The following is a 20,341-nucleotide window of genomic DNA, read 5'->3' as shown; positions in this document are numbered from 1 at the left end:
CCCTATGGTCGTCTTGAGATGGATTGGCCCTAATACTTATGGAATTTTGGGTTGAAATGTGATAAAAACAAGAGTCACCAGAGTGAGTGCAAGATTGACACATGTTGATGCTTGTGACATTTCGAAATTCGAATTCGAACATGAAATTAGGGTAAGTGTGCCAAATTTCGGCATTGTTGCATGCAAGCGCCAAAGTCTCAAGTTTGAAATGTAATATCCTTAATAGAAATTGATTTTTTTATTCCTTCTACTTTAGGAGTGTTGCTTAGAACCTTGTAAACAGTTTATCGTCTTTATTTACTTTAAAATCGTTCTTAATACATTTTAAAATGAATAAAAATGTAGACATAGCTTTGGTTCCCTATTTCGGCCACTTTCATTCTCATAGTTCCTTGCCCTTCGGGAATTCTTCCAATGTCTTTTTCACATCATCTCGTTTGTCAAAGCTACATTTTTTGTTATTCTTTTGCATTGTATAATCTCTAGAGTATGTAAAAACTAAAAAAAAATCATGAAAATTCGAGGAACAAAAAAGGTGGCCGAAATTGCAAGCTGGCCGGAATTTGACACACTTACCTTGCACAAGAGACTTATCGAAATTATCAAGAAGTTAAACATGTCTTTTCTAAGGCTCGTGAAATCAATTATCGAATTTTTCAAACTCCGGATGTGAACACACAGAATTCTCAACTTTCAATAAAACATAAGATTGAATGGCAGGGATTATTTAAATTTTTTGTAGAAAAAAGATTTATTTAAATGGGTTTAAATGGAAACACAGGGTTTTTGAAAATTTCATGAGCTACGGAAGATTTGCAATCTCAATCATAATATCATTTATTTAAGCATTCTTATCACGCCATACAATTTCATATGTGCATTCATTTATGCTGAAGCTGAATGTTCAGTGACACGTAAGAGCTTGGTGGAGTAAAAAAAAAAGAGATAAAGGACAGCGTGAACGGAAAGAAACAATGAATAATGGCTTGAAATCCTCATGTTCAATCGCGCTTTCGATCTTTCCTGATGACATGTTCAGCGAAAGCATAATTGCATTGCTAAGGTGAAGGAAGAACTCCTACAGAGTTCCTGCATGGAAATCAGAATATAGAATTGTTAGACTAAAAGAAACCGTCTCGAACAGTAGGACCAACAGCTGAGGGTTTACATGGTCGATAGAGCATGCACAATTTCGAGTTTGATGCCTCTGCATGAGAGGATTTAAAAGTGTTTTTGAGGGGATCACCAAAACCATTCTTCATCATCGCCCCAGAAGAAACATAAAACATGGTACTTGAAAATTCGTTAAGAAGAAAATCACCAGAAATCTTTTCCCGCTTCAATGAATGATTTATTGATTCGTTGTGGATTATTGTCATTGTGAATTTGAGGGAATAGCGTAGATATACATTCAATTTCCTTTCAATTCTCCTCAATTTTTTTTCTCGTGCTTTCCACCCAATTTATAGGTCGATTCTTCATGTTTCAAATGGTTTAATGCACTTTCAGAGTTCGAAAATAGCTTTTTTTTGTCACATCCTCTGACGTTCGGAATGATTATTCTGTACCATTGCCGACTGTTTATTGAACAATTTATTGGCACTTCGTATCAAATGGCTTTGATGTGCAATAATCAAATACGCACATATGCTCCAAAATGGATTTGATTGTAAATATTTTCCACTTTCCCCTCACTCTCCATTATTTTCTCAAACATTCCACAAATGTTACACAAAATTGCACACGGGATAATTTCCATTTAGCTGCAATTAGTCATACTTTTCACTGAACATCGCAGACAGACCTATACGGAAAATTAGTGAGAATTTTCATTACAACTTTTTATACGATTGTGGGGAATTATACTGTTTCACAATGTTAAAATATTAAATAAAAATTTTAGAAAATTACGAAAACTAATTACAAAACATTATGATTGGTTTTACAAATAAAAAATTAAATTTTTCTGAAACAATTTTCATTCGGATTTTTTGAAATTCCTTTACTATTTCTGATGAACAGAAAGAAAATTCCGAATTTTAAATGATTTTAAATATCCCAACCTTATTTTGTTTGGGTATAAAAGAAATAAAATTTATGTTCAAATTTACGAGAGGTGAACCTGTATTATTTCCGATCGAACTCTACTAAGATAGCATTATATAACTTAACTCTTTTATGACTTATGAATCTGTCAAGAAAATTTTTTTTTCTAATTCGCCCATCCGCTCCGTCCAGCTGGCAGTACGTTTAGTTAGAGCTCAAACGATTAGAGACAGTGACTTCAAGTCTACAGGGAACCCCGTCCGTCTTAATTAACGCCAAGGATCGTTAATGGGACCATTCATTATTCATGTGGATACTTTTGTACGCTGCTAATGACTTATTATAGATACTTCATTGTACATACGACCATTCTGATAGGATCGTTTATATAATACGATAACAATACGGTAAAAGAGATCAATATTTTAAAAAGTTATATATAGTATCGTATTAACGGGGATCTCAGCGGCGCAATAGGCAAGACCGTTGGGTCTTGGGCGGATGAGATCTCTGACTTGACTTTCGTGAGTGAGAGTCCCGCTTAATGCAAACAACTTAATGTCAGGAAAAGACATAATTCGCTGTGATAAAACGTAACAAAGAGTATCGCATCTGCCCAAAAACTCTAAAACAGGATAAACGACTTTGCAGGATGATTACATTGTACAAAATATATCCCGATACGATTATAATAAAATAATAATAATATATATTAACACATATATAATATATATAATATAACATTATATAACATATATAATAATAATAATATTAATAATAATAATAATTATACCCTGATTGTTTCTGGTAGAGGGCTTTTTTGCATCTACTTATTGATTAGCAAAAAATTAAAAGATCGTTCTCGCGGCAAAAGACTATACAGCCTGTGAAGAAGCATTTCCGCCGTTTGGCTTTGGAGGCTGGTCATCAACGCTAAGACGACGACGGACGCAATAAGATTAATGCCTTATTGCTTTGTGGATTTTGTATCAATTGTGTATGCTTAAGTGTAATAAAAATATTATTATTATTATAATATATATTTATTAGGGTAAGGTCTTTTATTTTTCAAACATAATTGAATCGATTTGCATAAAAGGCCTACCGATCTAGGGTTTCTCCGGTTTATCTCTGATGAGATCGATTTTGGGAGGTGACAATTTTCTAGTTTTCAACTCCATGATTACTACAATGCTATGATATGGATACTATTCAGAATACACACCCATACTTTTCGGTTTTCGGTTAAAATTCCAAAAACCAAAATCCCGAAAGCCAAAATCCCGAATTGGAAAGACTATCATAGCTACGTCTGCGACTGCACCCGTGCTTGCTATAGGAGCAAACATATTTTTTTCTTTCCTTTGGGAAATTATTCTACAACTTTGAGAGGGACTTTCCGGTGTTCGCCAGTGAAAAAGGGTCACCCTAAGATGAAAACACTTTTTTCGTCTTGCTCAGAGCTTTCGGTCCCGATGTGGACCTTCTTCAGTCTGCTCTGGGCAAGACGAAAAAAGTGTTTTCATCTTAGGGTGACCCTTTTTCACTGGCGAACACCGGAAAGTCCCTCTCAAAGTACATTGCGCCAGTTCATCATCATTAGGGTAAATTAAGCTAATTCAAAACCTGCTCCAATTGGAAATTTTTCGCTACTCCAAATGGAAACATATTTTTTCCACAATAAATACTCAACTTATAGTTTTATTCATACATTTTCTGTGGTACATTTTTAATATTTAGTTCCTTATGGTTCAAATAAAGCGAAAATCCATTCATATTAATAAGTTTTAACATTTAAAAGTCTCATCTCAATTGACAGTGTAACTTTTCACAGTCGAAAAAATACATCGATCGACCATTTTTTCTAATAAAAAAGGCAAGTAAGCTGATTGTTTATTAATTTTTTGACGTTTATGCACTATATCTGGCAAATTTTAGTGAAATTAAGTCTTAAATTTTATTGTTAACCGTAAGTGAAGTGCTCAATTAAAATAATTACATATTTTCTGAAGAAAAAGTGCATTTGTGAAATGTGCGCAAGTGCTTCAATGGGAAACACCGAAAATATGGGTTTATTGGAGCGATCTCCTTATTGTTTCAGATGGGAAAGGAAAATAAGACCAGGAAGAAGAACAAAACCTACACTCAAGAGCAACTCAACAAAGCTTTGGAAGCTTTTCGTCGTGGAAAATCACTAACAGAGGCGTCAGTTTTGTTTCACGTTCCGAAATCAACACTTTATAATAAGCTTACTAGAAGATATCCGGAGGAATGCAGTGTGGGAAGGCGCCCCACTTTACCAAAGGTCATGGAAGACGAGCTTGTTGAATGGATTTTGGAATGCGCTGACAAATGGCATCCTATAACTAAGGACCAAGTCCTCGACACCGTGCAACTCATGTGTAAGAAGTTCGAGATCACCAATGAGTTTGTAGATGGAAGGCCAGGATATGCTTGGTTCACGAAGTTTTTGAAGAGACATCCTGAATTAAGCCGACGTAAACCAGAATCATATACCACCCAAAGAGCTGGTGTTACCTCTGAGAACATCACTGACTGGTTTGAGAAAACCCGTGAAAAGGCGAGAATGAGGATACTAAAAATGTCATCTAAAAAAAATATGATTAAATAAACTATTTTCTTAATCACTTAGTGTTTGTCTCCAATTGAAAAATTTCCCTTGTCTCCATTTGGATTAAATTGTTTACAATAGTAGCATTTTGCACATGTGTATTTTTCTTGTATTAAAGTAGTTTTCAAACTCAATTTAAAGAATTTGTACTAAATAGTAATATTCTAGAAGAGTCAAAGAGCAAATTTATGTAATTTTCTTCAGAAAAAAAATAATTTAATGTCTTGAATCTTGTGTCAAAGTTAAAGCGTCTGGAACTGGTTTTGAATTAGGGACACTTACCCTAGTTATTCTACAACTTATACCCCGTGTGATTTCGACCACTTAATAATCCTGATCGTTCTGGATTTTGACTTTGGGATTGTGGTCCTTTAGGGATTTTAGATTCTGGGAATCTGGCTTTCGGGATTTTGGCTTTCAGGATTTCGACCGTCACCTAACGCCAATTTTCATATTAAAGGTATAGGCCTACGCTACAAATTTCAATTTCTGAAACTTATTGGAACGGACTTCTTTAAAATTTGAATAGATATGCATACACAGCATACGCTAAAGAAAGTGTAGTTATGAATACGCTTCACTCAATTTCGAGAGTTGAATGAGTGAAACTTTTTCGATATTTTATAAATGTTACAAATTATTATATCCCAAGAGAATCACTCTTATAATTTGCATAAGAATTTTTGGGTTTCCTCTAGAATATTTCACTGGAAATCATTTAAATACTCAGTTAAGATTTTATCTAAAAAAACAAGTCGGTCAAAATTTAAGCGACTTTTTAAAAACCTTATCAAGAAGGGGGCATCTCAGAGGCACTTTAGAAAATGCTGTTGGAATATTCCATCCCCTTGGTACGAGGAAATAGAAAATAATTAACGAGTAGGTTGGAGGACATTTAAAAGGACCTCTTAATAACATCCCGTTGAGACACTTTTTCGGGGAATAACAGGAAAGACGTTTCTGTGAATCTTCCCTGAGCATTGAATTACCATTTTGGGGGATGAAACGGATGAGAAAGTACAAAATGCTAAATAATTAAATGGTCCAAAAAAATATCTCCCGTCATCCTTGAATAATAATTCTGTTCTATTTTGAAGGTTGGATAGCAATGAGAAGAATTATTTCTCTTGTCGACCAAGAAAAATCTCACCATTTATCCCATTTAGGCAGTATACGTGAGTTCCGTGGAAATTTTGCCGCATTTTCCTCGAACCGGATATGCCCAGGATTATGATTGTGGTGGAATCTCGTGAGATGGTGCAGAGTTTTAATGCTCATTCATAAATAATAGAAGAACCAGGCATCCACAACAACTTCCACCCTCGCACAAATGAAGCGAATGGTTTTTGTGGATGGGAAATCTTCTTGGGAGCCTCTTTCAACTCTCATCAGAATTTCTCTACTTACCTTCTCCATCTTCAATGAATTCCTTTCAGTCTTCGCCCCGCAACACTCCACCATACTTTCATTCTATAATTAAGATGGGGTTCATTCAATTTCCAGTGAGTCTCTTTTTCTCGCAATGAACCCTCTTTTCTGCAAAGTCTGGAACCCATCTTTAGCTCATCCTCTTCAGTATTTGCCGCAGGCCATCATGAAATATTTTTGCTTATCTCACACCATTCTCTCCAATTACGTGAAATTAGAAACGATAATTTCACGATTAAAGTTGAAAATAATTGCAATATTTGCAGTGCCCATTTGAGCTTTTTTATTCAACACGAAATGATTGCTTATGGGCTAAATGACTATTTTTATTAAAAGAACTATTTATTGTTTTTTTTAGATAATATTGATGTATCAATCAAGCATGTTTTACGCAAGCTTCATAGAGGTATAGCAAATGACAATATTACTCTCTGAATGATATTCCAGGAAGGTTTGAGAAATTTAGGGCAGAATCACATTGACAGTAAAATGCTCACCGTATTTCGTTAATTTACGCATTTTCATTGCAATTCTTACGCAAATTCTCGATTACTGTATTACATCATCTCATACTCGGTGGCACTAGGTAAAAATAATATAAGAAATTGAAAAAATAAAACGAAAATGCGATAAACGATGAGCAAAAAACCTGTAGGATTAATTTCTCTTACAGTTTTATCAAGTTTATCTCATTTTCGTTATATTTCTTCAATTTTCTTATATTATTTTCACCTAGTGCCACCGAGTAATGAGATAAGGTAATACGGTAATGGAAAATTTGCGTAAGAATTGCAATGAAAATGCGTAAATTAACGAAATACGGTGAGGCTACCACCAGCATTTTATTGTCAATGTGATTCTGCTCTTAGAATTGAAAACATTAAAGTTAATGCAGGTAGTGGACAGAAAAGTAAACCTCTTTTATTAATTTTTCTTCATTCTATACGATCAGGATATGCTCTCCATCAGGTTTTGTTGGAGGAAATATCACGTAAAGGTGGGGAAATATCCTACTGCACTTCACTTATTCTTTTCATTTTTTTTTAAATAATTTTGTACTTTGTTCTACATCCAAATAATTGACTCAGAATCAGTCGAACTAATAGTCTAGTATTTTAGAAAGTCTAAAACTCCTTTAATACCTAAAAATTTTTAATAAATTAAATCATTGATCGGAAAAAAAATTGTGTGGTAGATTTAAAATGTTTTTTTTTAGAGTTTTTAAGTACAACTAAGACTGACATGGACAGATTATAGTTGAAAATTTTTAGAAAGCGATGTACACATTTTCCAATAATATCATGCCCTTGAGTATAATATTAATTATCTGAAGTATTCCCTTGAAATTAATTCAGGGTTGGCGGAGGTTTCCAAGACCTTTCCAACGATTGCAAATTTATTCAGATCGGTAGAGAAATTCGCCCTCTAGAGCCTTTTCAATTTTTGATATTGAAAAACCGCTATTACGAATAATTCAATTGTATTCTTGAATATGGGTGAAATGTCCGCCTGTATACATACACACCCGTTTACAACATATACAAAACTAAAAGTTCTTAAATTGTAAGTTTGAGAACTGAAAGATATATAAAAATTAATATTCTTTATTATAGTCTCTTAAAAGTCCAATGCATTATTCACCTTGTCATGAAATAATGTATATATAGGACAGTCCCCAAATAGTTTATCTTCCATTTTCCATTAAAAAGAATAATCAAAAATTTCTGGGTTAAAATTCAAAAGGGCAACGAATGAATAGGCAGTGATTCAGCGCAACGAGGGAATGCTTGAAAAAAAAACTGCTGGCAATAATAATATGAGATATTTCTTTTATCTTCAGTGAAGCACATTAGGATGTGATGTACAAAATACACAATGATACCGTCGACGAATTTAATGACGACAAAGTGCTGTTGCTGATGATGATGGCGATATGGCGAGGGTTCAGCCCGTCAGAAAAAAAAAGCAGGAGAGAGAATTATATGCCAGATTTAATATTCCATTCATGATTAAATCCCCTTCGTGTCGCATGGGCTGTGGATGTGTGTAGCCATAAAATTTTCTGGCACCGGAAAAGTGATGTACTCTTGGAGCTAGTTTCATGGAAAGCTGTACAAATACGGTGGATGCGGGAAAGTCTCTTTTTTTATCACAATCTCATCCCCCAACACGCAGTCCATTCCATGGATTGTAGCATAAAATGAGCTACAGGGGATGGTCCTGGGTGCAATTTTATGCTCCATTGTGGTGACTAGTGATAACAGACAGTGATGAAGAGTCCCGCGGCTGGGTGGAATTTTTCACAGCATAAATATGATTATGAAGTAACAGGGAATAATTTTAGCGAGAAATTCGCAAATTCCAACCGTTCTGGAGCGTTCTCTGCAATTTTAATTACAAACAGATAGAATATTGTTTAACTTTTATGCTTGAGTATTTCAGAAAAAAATTTATCAAAATCTAAAACATACTCCTCAAGGCTCCATGTAGAAAATACTAATTTGTTATACATTTGAAAAGTAGAAATGGAATAATAATATGTATAAAAGTCATTAGAAACTGTTTTTCTATTTGGTCTACTGCATGATTCTTCTCACTTCGTTATCTATAAAACACAAAGATGAGTGAAAAGGGTGATAGGGTGATTGAAACAATTTAACAAAACGTCATAGGGGAAAGTACTCTCCCTTCGAACGTTCATGCCTTCGAATAATATGAATTTTCTTTAGGTTTTCCTAAGAGACTTACACAATTCTATTAAATATTATTTGGCTTATCATCAATAATTGATAATTATTGTTGATAATTCAGTAATAGTTTAGTGTAAATTTCTTACGAAAAACAAAAGAAATTCACATTATTCGAAGGCATGAACGTTCGAAGGGAGAGTACTTTCCCCTACCAATTTTCTTTCTTTATTTTTTTTTTTTGCACACAATAGAAATATTTTTAGGAATTCGATTAAGTTAATGTCAGAATTTTATAGGGGAGAGTACTCTCCTTTCGAACATTCATGCCTCAAATAATGTGAGTTTTCTTATATTTTTCCTAAGAGACTTACACATAAAGTATCTCGTAGTTATCAATAATTGATGATAAGCTAATAGAATTGTGTAAGTCTCTTTACGTTATACGAAGGCATGAACGTTCGAAGGCAGAGTACTTTCCCTTACCCAAACCTTTCCCAAAATTTCTTTAATTATATTGCGATTGATATTATCATGATACGTGATTGTTATCAGCCTTGTGGTGCTATTCCAATGAATAATGAAAAGGGAAGATATTTCTTTTGAACTTTTTTTAAGCACTTTACTGTTCTCAAGTACATCTGCATTTATCGACTTTTCTTTGTGTTGATTCTATTTCGACTATTTTTCCCAGCACTCACCGTGTTCTAAAAACCATCCACAGTCGTGATACGAACCAACACAAAGAAAAATCAAATACGTAGAAGGACTTGAGAACAGTAAAGTGCTAAACACATTCGTTTTTCATTGGAATAGCACCATTATTTGTGATTATTTTTTTTATATTGTACTATGTTGTACTATTACATTTTTCTGTTTCAGTCATTTAAATAGATAATTTTTCTACTCTACTTTCTTGAGTTCTTTTGGTTTCGTTTTGTTTTGCAACTTTTTTTTAGGAAAATAAATCTAAGTTGCGAAATTTCGTTTCCAAAAATGTAAAATTTTAGTTTCAAATAGGGGAAACTGGGGCACCACCAAACACGGGGTACCACCAAACACTGCGATTTTTTAATCGGATATTTGATATCAGAGGATAAGACCGATAGGAATTTATAGGCGCTATAGGGATGCTTGTCCACTGAAGAAATGGTCGAGATAGTCCAAGTAGTTTAGGAATAAAAATTACTGTTTGGTGGTACCCCATGTTTGGTAGTGCCCCAGTTTCCCCTACCTATAGAATGTCACAGAATCAACACCTTTATTGTGATAGATTTAATAGCAAAATGGGGTACAATTAATCTCAGTGTGGTAAAATAAATCAAAAAAAAAATGGCAAAAGCAAACAGAAAATAAAGTAGAATCAAAACCAAAATCAGATAAAATCCAATCACTCAAATTACACAACATGTGACAAAAATAACTCTATAATGTGATAAAATCAAGCCTGGAATATGATAAAACAAATCAAAAAACAATATAAAGATACCAAGCTTTTAAACATTATTTTTGATATTTAAAGTAATAATTAAACTAATAAAATATTGAGTACATACATATTTTACGTAATAAACGTCTGTCAGATTGATCGAGGTAAAATCTTTTACAATAACATTTATTGGAGCTATCATCTTCCGGGTGGACCCCTAATAAAAAAAATAACACTTATTAATTTAATGAATTGTTTTATCTAATTCGATAATATTTCCTAAGGACAAATCTGACACATTATTAAGGAAAGTCTCTGCACTTATTTTAAATTAATATAATATAAAGACAATTTTTATATATGCTTAATTACAAAACATAAGCGTCGTTCCCAATATTATTTTTGTAAGATATAAATATTTTATGAATATTTCTCATAATTTTATTTATCAGTTTCATTATTTTCTTCAAGCGTAGCCAATGTGTCCAATATGTGAGAGGAGATGGTGCCGTTTTAGACAACTTTTTGTCAAAGCGTAAGGGAAAGTGCTCTACCTTCGGACGACTTAACCTTTGAACAAATTGTTTTTTTTTTTACAATTTTTTTTTTGTTAATTTCATCTATTATAATATTATAATTTAATAGTTAGTTCAATGCCTCAAATTTCTTGAAAGACTCACGGGTCAAATCAGTTTAGAACATAGAAAAAAAATGAGTTGTCCGAAGCTTCAGTCGTCCGAAGGTAGCGTATTTCCTCTAAAAGGAAAGACCCTTAGTAGGGGAAGGCTTTCAGGCTTCTCACACACTCTAGCTTCGAACACTTCACATTTTTCACAATTTCTTTTAATGAATCATACCTATTTTTTTCATGGAGTTTTTGACTTCAGACTAGCTATTAAAATATATTGGCATAAATAAGTCAGATTCATAAAAGGATTAGAGGAAAAATTCGGAAGCATTTGAAACCATAGTATGTGCAAAACCTGAAAGTCTTCCTCTACCATGAGTTTCTCTTGTACATGCTGGGGGCTATTTTAATAATACACAGCACATATTCTGTTACATTAAATTTATTGTTATAAAATTTCGCATGTTCAAAATTTATGGATGTCATAGTATGTGTTACATCATCCTTAAATGTTTAGAACTAATTTTATTGCAGTTGAAGTCATATTAAAAATTAAAAAAAAGCTTGAGACTGTAAAGAATAAATTTTGTAAAATAAATACCGATTATTACACTAATTTTATTTCATAACATTTAGTCATTGGAAGTCAGAAGTAAACGCTAGTTGTACATGTACATCCTGATATAAAACAATATGGGAATGTTGGCATAATTCGCACAGAGTGAACCTTCAAACAACGCAAATTTTCTCTTTATTTGCAAAGAGCTAGTTCGTCATTTCTTAGCCAAAAGATAGATAATTATTAAGCTCATGAAACGAGATGAGCAATGGTAGGTCAACTCTTTGCAAACAGAGAGAAAATTCGCATCGTTTGGAGATTCACTCTGTGCGAACCATGCCTACATTCCCCTATTAATGTGTTTGGGTTGCTTTGAAAACTTATTCAAAATTTGAAAAATTAGAAAATAAAATAATAAAATTAATACGATTAATAATTATATCGATTATCAGATTTCACTGTAAATTTTTGGTTTAAATATTATATAGGATAAGTGTGCCAAATTCCGACCAGCTTGCAATTTCGGCCACCTTTTATGTTCCTCGAATTTCCATGAATTTTCAGTTTTTACATACTCTAGAGATTATACAAAGAAAAAAATAACAAAAAAAATGTAGCTTCGACAAACGAGATAACGTGAAAAAGATATTAAAAGAATTCCGGAAGGGCAAGGAACTATGAGAATGAAGGTGGCCGAAATAGGGCACTAAAGCTATGTCTATATTTTTATTCATTTTAAAATGTAAGAATGATTTTAGAGTAAATAAAGACGGTAAAGGTTACAAGCAAAACTCTTTCAGAAGAAAGAATAAAAAAACCAATTTGTATTTAAAACATTACATTTCAAACTTGAGACTTTGACGCTTGCATGCAAATATTCCAAAATTTGGCACACTTACCCTAAATTTACAAAATATTGAAAATTTTCGCAATTCTTTTTGACCTCCTAGGTAACTTTTGATCAGTAGATTAAAAATCAGGGACAGTAAAACACGGTAATGAATTGTAGCTGGTTTGGACGTCAGCTTGAGAAATAACAGGAGAAAAGAGTAAAGGGTAAATTCTGTAAAACATTAAAAACAACCTCTCGATTACACACTGATAATGAATTCAAGGAAAAGAGGAGATGGAAATTTGTGGTGTGCATGAGTGCGGAAAATACTAATCCTTTCATTGTCATTTTTCATTTAATTAAATGTTAAGCATTAGCATAATGTGGCATTAATCAATTTCGCCATGTTATTTATTATATTGTTTTCAAGCCCTCTCGCATATGTTCTCACACCCCCTCAGCCATCAATTACTGCCCGTGGCAAGTGAGAAAAATCCGCGGATGCCAGAAGAGACACCGCGATGGCTTGACAATGGCGCCGTTGGGCTATACATAAGACATTGAGGCGTATATACCGAGTTATTAATGACACATCACGCAATGGGATAATTAAATTAATGAGCTTTAAGCTCTTCCATTGTGCCACTTGACAGTAACAGATTAGAAGTATGTGCCACCATTGGTGAACCCTACAAATTTATATTAAAATTTCCAATGGATTGTGTCATCTTCTTCTAGATTTTTTGCCCTTTCCACCAAGAGGAAAAGCAAAATCCCTGTCGGTCGTTAAAGAGGGGCGAAAGTTGTTAAAGAATAGACTTATGAGGTAATTTTGCCACAGTGATTTTCTTGTACTCAGAAAAAATTCTAAAAAACACCTCGGTGAAGTATACTTATACAATTACTTGTTATATAACAATAAAAGAAAAAAAAAATAATTTGGGCATTCAAAAAATAGATTTTGGTCGGTAGTTAATTAATACAATAATAATATTGCCTCCACGTTCCGAAAAAGTCCTAAGCTTTGGGAAAAAAAAATTTTTTTTTGTGTAAAGTCATTAAGAATTATGATTTATTTAAACATTGAACATTTAACATTTATTGTTCTGTAAGTGCCCCACATTCAATCGAATTTTTAGTGCGCAAGAATGGGATAAGTATATTCAAGACATTCCAGGAAAAAAGGTGTAAAACTTGAGTTCACGAAATTTTCCTGATCTAAAAGGTGTGCAGGAGCTATTACTTCTTAAAGTTTTCACGAACGTATAATTTTATCGGGACCGAAGGAATTAACAAATATAATTGACGATTTTACTAAAAATTTGCAACAAATATAGCAAGGACATTTCGATCAGTAGGAAAATTGATTTTCGATCAGTAAAAGAACAGTTTTGGCCGGAAACAAAAATTAATTTTGACAAGTAATAATAATGACAATTTTTGATAAATGGGAAAATCAAATTTTAGGCAGAAAAAATCGATTTTGATCAGAAAAAGGATCAATTTGGTCAAAAACAAAAAAGTATAAAAAGTATGAGTGATATTTGAACAATTAGCATTTGATGTGGTACTACAGAAAATAAAATTTATTTTATTTTGTTTTCCTTGTTTTTAAAATTAATGACAAATTCTATTTTATAACAAAATTGTCTGTACTTTCAATTTTAATGATTAAATTTATTTTTTTATGACTCCAGCTGTACTTTTAGATCAGGAAAACTTTGTGAGATTAACTAATTAGTAATTGTTAGTTCGCACTCAAATTGAATTGAACTATATTTAATGTGGTGTGATGTTCAAAAAATGAAGAAAAGTGCGAAAGAGTGCAAAAGAATTTATGGAAAATATTTGTAAAGGAATGGGATCTGAATTTCGACTTCATAATTTTTTCTAATCTAACCCTTTAAGGACGAATGGGATATCGGTGTTCCAAAATCAAAAACTAATTTTTCGGACTATTTAGAAGACAAAATAAATTTCTATAGGGGAGACTGGGGCACATGTAAACATTTTCGATAGTTGCGAATTTGAGGTGATTTTCCAAGGACACCGTGATTTTTTGGAAAATCTCTCTTAGCTCATGTTGTACTCTTAGATATAGGCAATACATCCAGGGGAATGCGGATGCTGGAAAACAATTGAGTTTTCCATAAAAATAAAATAAGTGTGACCGTGCATTTTTTCTCTTTTCACAAAATACCTGGGGTAGAAGTAAACACTTTCTGGGGAGGATGTAAACACCCTTTTTTCCACACTTGAAATTAACTTTGCACCACTTTCGATTATTTTAATTACTTAAGAGATATATAAAGACTGTATATTTTTCAAAAAAATCACGACACTTTTTACAAAGAATAATTAAAATAGCAAGAAAACTAAAAGCGTGCAAATCAAAGACATTTTTCAATGGATTTCCCCATATTTTGACATCATGTGACTTCTTATTGAACACAGCGCCACCAATTTTTTCGTAGTCAATGAATTAGACATTTCGCATGAAGGTCAATTTCCCGCTCTTTTACCTACTCATTTTGAGAAATTGAAATTGCCTGTTTACATCTACCCCAAGTGCTGTTTTCTGACCAATTACTAATTCTTTTGAAATAATGAGAATCTCAATTTCTCTAGTAAATGCATTAATATAATCCTAAAAGATGTAGGAAAGAACTGATATTGCTACATTTCGATTATTCTACATAATTTTTAATTTCCAGGTGGAAATCCAAATGACAAAAATAATCGAAATATCAACATTTTCGGGAAAAATTATTTTTATTTTTAAAGTATTAGGATTTTATTGACCAATTCATCTGTGGACATACATCCCCATGGTATCTATGAATGCTTATGGTTTTTATCCTCTGCAGTCTTAAAATTAATAAAAAAAAATCACAGTGTTCACAACTACCTCTGTTTACTACTACCCCAGTTCCCCCTAGTCAAAAAATTGTTTTCGTTTTTGGGACACCAGTGTCCCACTCGTCCTTAAAGGGTAAAAGGTGAGCTCGAGCCATTACTTACTCAATTTGATTTTCTTGTCGATAGAATTTGAAATAATTTTTTTTGGCTCCAGGACACTTTTTAAGTAAGGAAAATTTCATAATATCAACATTTACATCCTTTTGTTTCTTAAAAGGGTTGTATATGACTATCCGACTCTGTCGCACTCTTCTTCTTTTGAACATTACACTAAATTAAATTTAATTAAGTACAAGTTTGAGTCCGAATGAGTGTGATAAAATAATGCAAATCTTTTTAAAGAGGAAAGGACGCTAAATTTTGATTTCATGATGATTTTAATGATCTAAAAGGTGTAACGGATGTATTACTGACAATTATAGCAAAATGTTGACCATTTCGCTAAAGTCTTTTGAAAAATATGGCTTAATTTTTATCTACTTTTTTTTATACGACAGATAAAAGATCTGAAATTTTTTTAATGTTATATTTTCGTGAAAATTTCAAAAGATTAATTATTAGAATTATATTTAAAGTTATATAAAATTATATAAATATTATAGATTGGGTGCATCAAACGTTCATTAAAATATCTACAATCTTCTGATAACAAAATAGTAGGTGAGATTGTTAAAAAGATTGTGTTGTATAAAATTTAATCGAGCTATCAAATTTTGCTAGATGCTTATTTCCAAGCATGGTGCCTTTTATAGAATTTAAAAAACCTTGCTTTCATTTGCAACTTGTATGATTAATAACTTTATTCAATTGTCTCACTGTCGAGTGTCCTATTGTTTTTCCATTTGAAATTTGATAGCAACGAACTATTGTCGGAAAGTGCCTTTGAGGATTTTGGCCAATATCATTTCATAAATATCACGATTTACTTTCTAAATGTCTTCTGCAGTTAATTCCCTGGCGGGTATGTCGTTCTGCAAATGAAATTTCATGTGGGAACGACCAACATTTGTCACATATCGGAGATTGCTATCAATATCACATTGAATTGCAATTCCATTTGGATGGGTGTTTTTATGATGCCACATTGAACTATTGGAAGAGCGAGAAATCCATAAATTTACAGTGAAATATATTCTTTTCATCTGAAATGCCATTTGAGAGAGAATTTTGTATATCATCGATATATGCAAGAAATCATAAAGACATTGAATGCATTTGGGAACGAAGAGAAGTAGCTGAAATTTCACTGATAACACTCAATATGAATGTGAAGAGAGACTGAAACGAAAGAAATGTCTAATTTTTCACTGAATAGAATTCAATTCGAATGTTAGAATTGACTCTATGTGTAATACTTAAAGAAATGAAAGTAGATGGAGCAAACAATGAAATTCAGAGAAATGGAATTCTATCGTCATCTTCATTGAAATACCATAACTTGGCTCAACGAGCTGATTCCATCGAACCCTCTGGCGCCTCTTGACGGAGCTTCGAGGACATCTTCACGTTCATTCACATTTAATCCAATTCATTGATGTGAGAAAAGTACAAGTAGTGAATTATGGAAGTATCATACAAAGAACACGCTATACAATAACTGAGAATTTTCTTGTAGAATACTTACACATAAGGAAATACGAAAATCTTAAAATAACATTCCGATAATATTAATTTCATCCCTATCGCAATGATGGGAAGGATGGGAAATCTGTCTAAAAATTATCTTTCTAGGTGTACTGGGAATTACAGTTACCCTTACGTATAGAACACCATTTAAAAAATTTGTCAAATTAACAAGAAAAAATGTTGATTTATTTTCCCATCTAGAAAATTTAACCGGTAATGACAAAAATGTTAAATTTAGGGGTAGGTTTTCAGACTTCGCACACACTATGTCTTCGAACATTTCACATTTTCCCATATTCTCTTAATGAATACGTTCTATTATATCTATAAGCAATATAAATCAATTGGTAGTCTTACGGCGTTATCACACTTACACATTAAAATTTTAATGTGATTCACATTAATTGTCACTTGTGAGCGTCCAAATATGTTATTTGTGTCTTTGAGTCACTTAATATTTGGGGTTTTTCTATTTATTGATAAAGAAGTGGACTTGACCTGCAAAAATAAGTTTAAATTTACCTATATCATAAATATTATATTTTTCACATTAAAAAATTAAAGAGAAAATCGCATTAATTTTTCGCATTAATGCTATAAATCAATTTATATCAAATTTTGCGGGTCAAGTCTACCTTTTTCTCAACAAATAGATAAAATTTTGAATATAAAATGATTCAAGCACACAAATTACACATTTGGACTCTCATTAGCGACAATTATAATGTGAATCATATTAAAATTTTAATGTACAAGTGTGATAACACAGTTAAAGCGGTCTTAAGACTAGAAGTTTTGTCCAATTCCCAAAGGTCTCAAAATCCTAAATAGCAAGCAAATTTTATTGTTTTTTGAAAATTTATAGGGCTCTTATCTTTAATAATCCACTCCTAAGCTAAATTTTTCCAAAAAATCGTGATTGATAAGGGATTAGAGTAGTTAAGCCATATGGCTAAGTCTCTGAAGCTTAGACAGGAGACTGAGTCAAATAATTTGATGCCTTATCATTCTTATTTTAGAAGAATTTGGCAATTATTTAGAATTACGGAAACCAACTCAGAAGAAACATTTTAAAAGGGAAAAGGCAATTAATCTACTCGAATCTCGTAATATCTCTGAAAAACTTACACTAAAGTAACTGAAAAGCTTTTCCCAGCAGCGATTAGGATATCAATTGTGTAGAAATAAATTATCCAAAACCGATTAATTTTCGTACAATGTATAATTTTGGTGCTGACTAAAATCCTGAACGCCAAAATGCCGAAAAACCAATATCTTAAAGAGAAAAATCTCGAATGCGTGGCAATCACAAAAGCCCAAATTCCAAATGCGTTGAAATTCCGAATGGGTCACCAAAGCCAATATCCGGAAAGTCAAAATCCTGAAAGAGACGATATACAGAAGATAATGGGTGAATAATTTTCCAAAAGACAGAATATTTCCCCTCGCTTTGAGAAAGCGCGTCTTTAGCGTTCGGGATTTTAGCTTTCAGAATTTTGACCCATTCAGGATTTTGACCCATTCGTGATTTTGACTATTCGGAAGTTCGACTCATTCAAGATTTTGACCCATTCGGCATTTAAATGATCGAAATTTTGGCTCTTGGGAGTTTAGTGTTCGGTATTTTGGTTTTCAGGATATTGGCGGTGTTCGGGATTTTATCGTTTGACATATTAGCTTTTCGGAGTTTTGACCCATTCAGGATTTTGACCATTTTGGATTTTGGTTTCGGAATTTCGCCTATTCGAGATCTTTCCTTTCTGGATTTTAGGGCTCGGCATCTTGGATTCGGGATATTGGCGTTCAGGATTTTAGCGTTCGGGATTTTTGGTTTCAGAATTTTGACCCATTCAGGATTCTGACCATTCTAGATTTTTCTTTTCAGGATTTTGGCGGCATTTCGGTCCATTTAGGGTTTTGGCCTTTAGAGATTTTGAAATTAAAGTCCAGATACGACTAAGCTCGTACATAGTAAAGTCAGTTCCTGGTACACTAAAAGCGCGGCTTAGCTTTTATTTGTCCGCACAAAACATAATTTTTGAGGGTTTGAAATAGATATTTCCATTAAAATGGTTCTCCTAAACAGTTATCATTCGAAGATAGAATGAGTATGGATATGGAACCGTCGATATAAATATATTACCGCCTCGGATGTTGAATTTTTCGAATGTTAAACTACTTGTGCATGAACACTATTCTCTCAGGACTACAAAACGAATGGGCTTTAAGTTCAAAAACGTATTATTTTGAGTACTAAAATTAATTTAGACTATAAATTCTTCTAAATTACTCATGTGTAGCTGAATTCAAAGAGTATAATCTAAAACTACATGTCAAACAATTCAGAAACTTTTAAACATTTGTATTGCAAAAGTTTTAGAAAAGCTTGCCTGTGAAACTTTAGTGTTTTGTGTTTTTCTTTTTAGGTTTCAAAGACTGAGTGTGCAATTGGTACAGAATCTAGACTACAGACATCATGTCCACAATGTATCGCGTGATTTCCAAGTACAAAATTGTCCGTGGTATGGTATCGTATTCCTTCCTCTGGCCAGCAGGGAGTCTCATCCAGCAAACCATTGAGGGCAAGAATTTCAGTAACTATGACTGGGTAAAATGTATCCGGATGGGCATCTTTGGCACATTTATCATTGGTCCATCATTGTACATCTGGATGCGTTTTGCCAACACCATGTGGCCAAGACGTGATCTCAAATCATCGCTGAGCAAAGCTCTCACCGAACAGGTCTCTTATGATCCCCTCCTAATAACAATATTCCTCTTCGGGATGAGCCTCCTCGAGGGAAAATCTGCCCGTGAAGCACGTCGCGAGGTGAATTCCAATGTCCTAAGATTTGGAGTGAACATAGAGAGCAGTAAAGTCCGTTTTTCTTTGGAATAAAATTGCAGGTGAAGGATAAGTTCTTCGATACTTACAAAGTTGGTGCTGTTTTCTGGCCATGTGTGCAAACTGTCAACTTTACCCTCATCCCACAAAGAAACCAAGTTGTTTTCGTCAGTATATTCAGGTATACATATATATTTTCCACCAAAGTACCCCCAAATTCTCACCCTTAAACATTTTCTCTTCCTCAGTATGATTTGGAGCAGCTTTATGGCTTACATGAAGCACACAGAGATTGAGAAGATACGACAGAAGAAGCAGGAGAAGAAGCAAAAGAAACTGGAGAAAAAGATGAAAAAGTTGGCCGAAAAATTACAGTAGTTGTTTTTTTTAATTTTCATCGCATAATCAACACAATTTAGCACAATCTCATTCCGAATTGAATAAATGGTTAATTTATTGATAAAAGAATAATTTTAATTAGGGTCTAAGGAACACCACTTCGACACTCTTGTCAAAAATTTTGTAATTTATACTGTTAATTTTGTAATTCTTTTCCTTGAAGAGAGGTGTTTAAATTTTATATCCTAAAATCGTACTGGGACCATCAATAGGTATGGGGAGGTGGGGTACTTTTAGCTGTGGGGCTACATTGTTATACGATTTTTTTCGCGTATTTCTAAAGGAAACTGGGTTTTAACAGGATAATTTGG

The 20,341-nt window shown here is 33.0% G+C and overlaps 1 protein-coding gene across 3 annotated transcripts in view; it reads left to right on the top strand.

Annotated features, from left to right (window-relative positions):
* LOC129805251 (uncharacterized) overlaps nucleotides 1-20,096 on the top strand; it is an 82,571-nt gene extending 62,475 nt beyond the window's left edge. For all 3 annotated transcript variants that reach the window (XM_055853033.1, XM_055853031.1, XM_055853032.1), the window contains 3 exons: nucleotides 19,213-19,616; nucleotides 19,694-19,812; nucleotides 19,880-20,096. In XM_055853033.1, coding sequence (XP_055709008.1) covers nucleotides 19,263-19,616; nucleotides 19,694-19,812; nucleotides 19,880-20,009 — 603 coding nt within the window. In that variant the 5' untranslated portion in view covers nucleotides 19,213-19,262 and the 3' untranslated portion in view covers nucleotides 20,010-20,096. The remainder of the gene's footprint in view (nucleotides 1-19,212; nucleotides 19,617-19,693; nucleotides 19,813-19,879) is intronic.
* Nucleotides 20,097-20,341: the final 245 nt, after the last annotated feature.

The sequence above is a fragment of the Phlebotomus papatasi genome, chromosome 3, assembly GCF_024763615.1.
Source record: "Phlebotomus papatasi isolate M1 chromosome 3, Ppap_2.1, whole genome shotgun sequence".
Classification (NCBI taxonomy): Eukaryota; Metazoa; Arthropoda; class Insecta; order Diptera; family Psychodidae; genus Phlebotomus; species Phlebotomus papatasi.
This window is presented reverse-complemented; position numbering and strand designations above follow the sequence as displayed.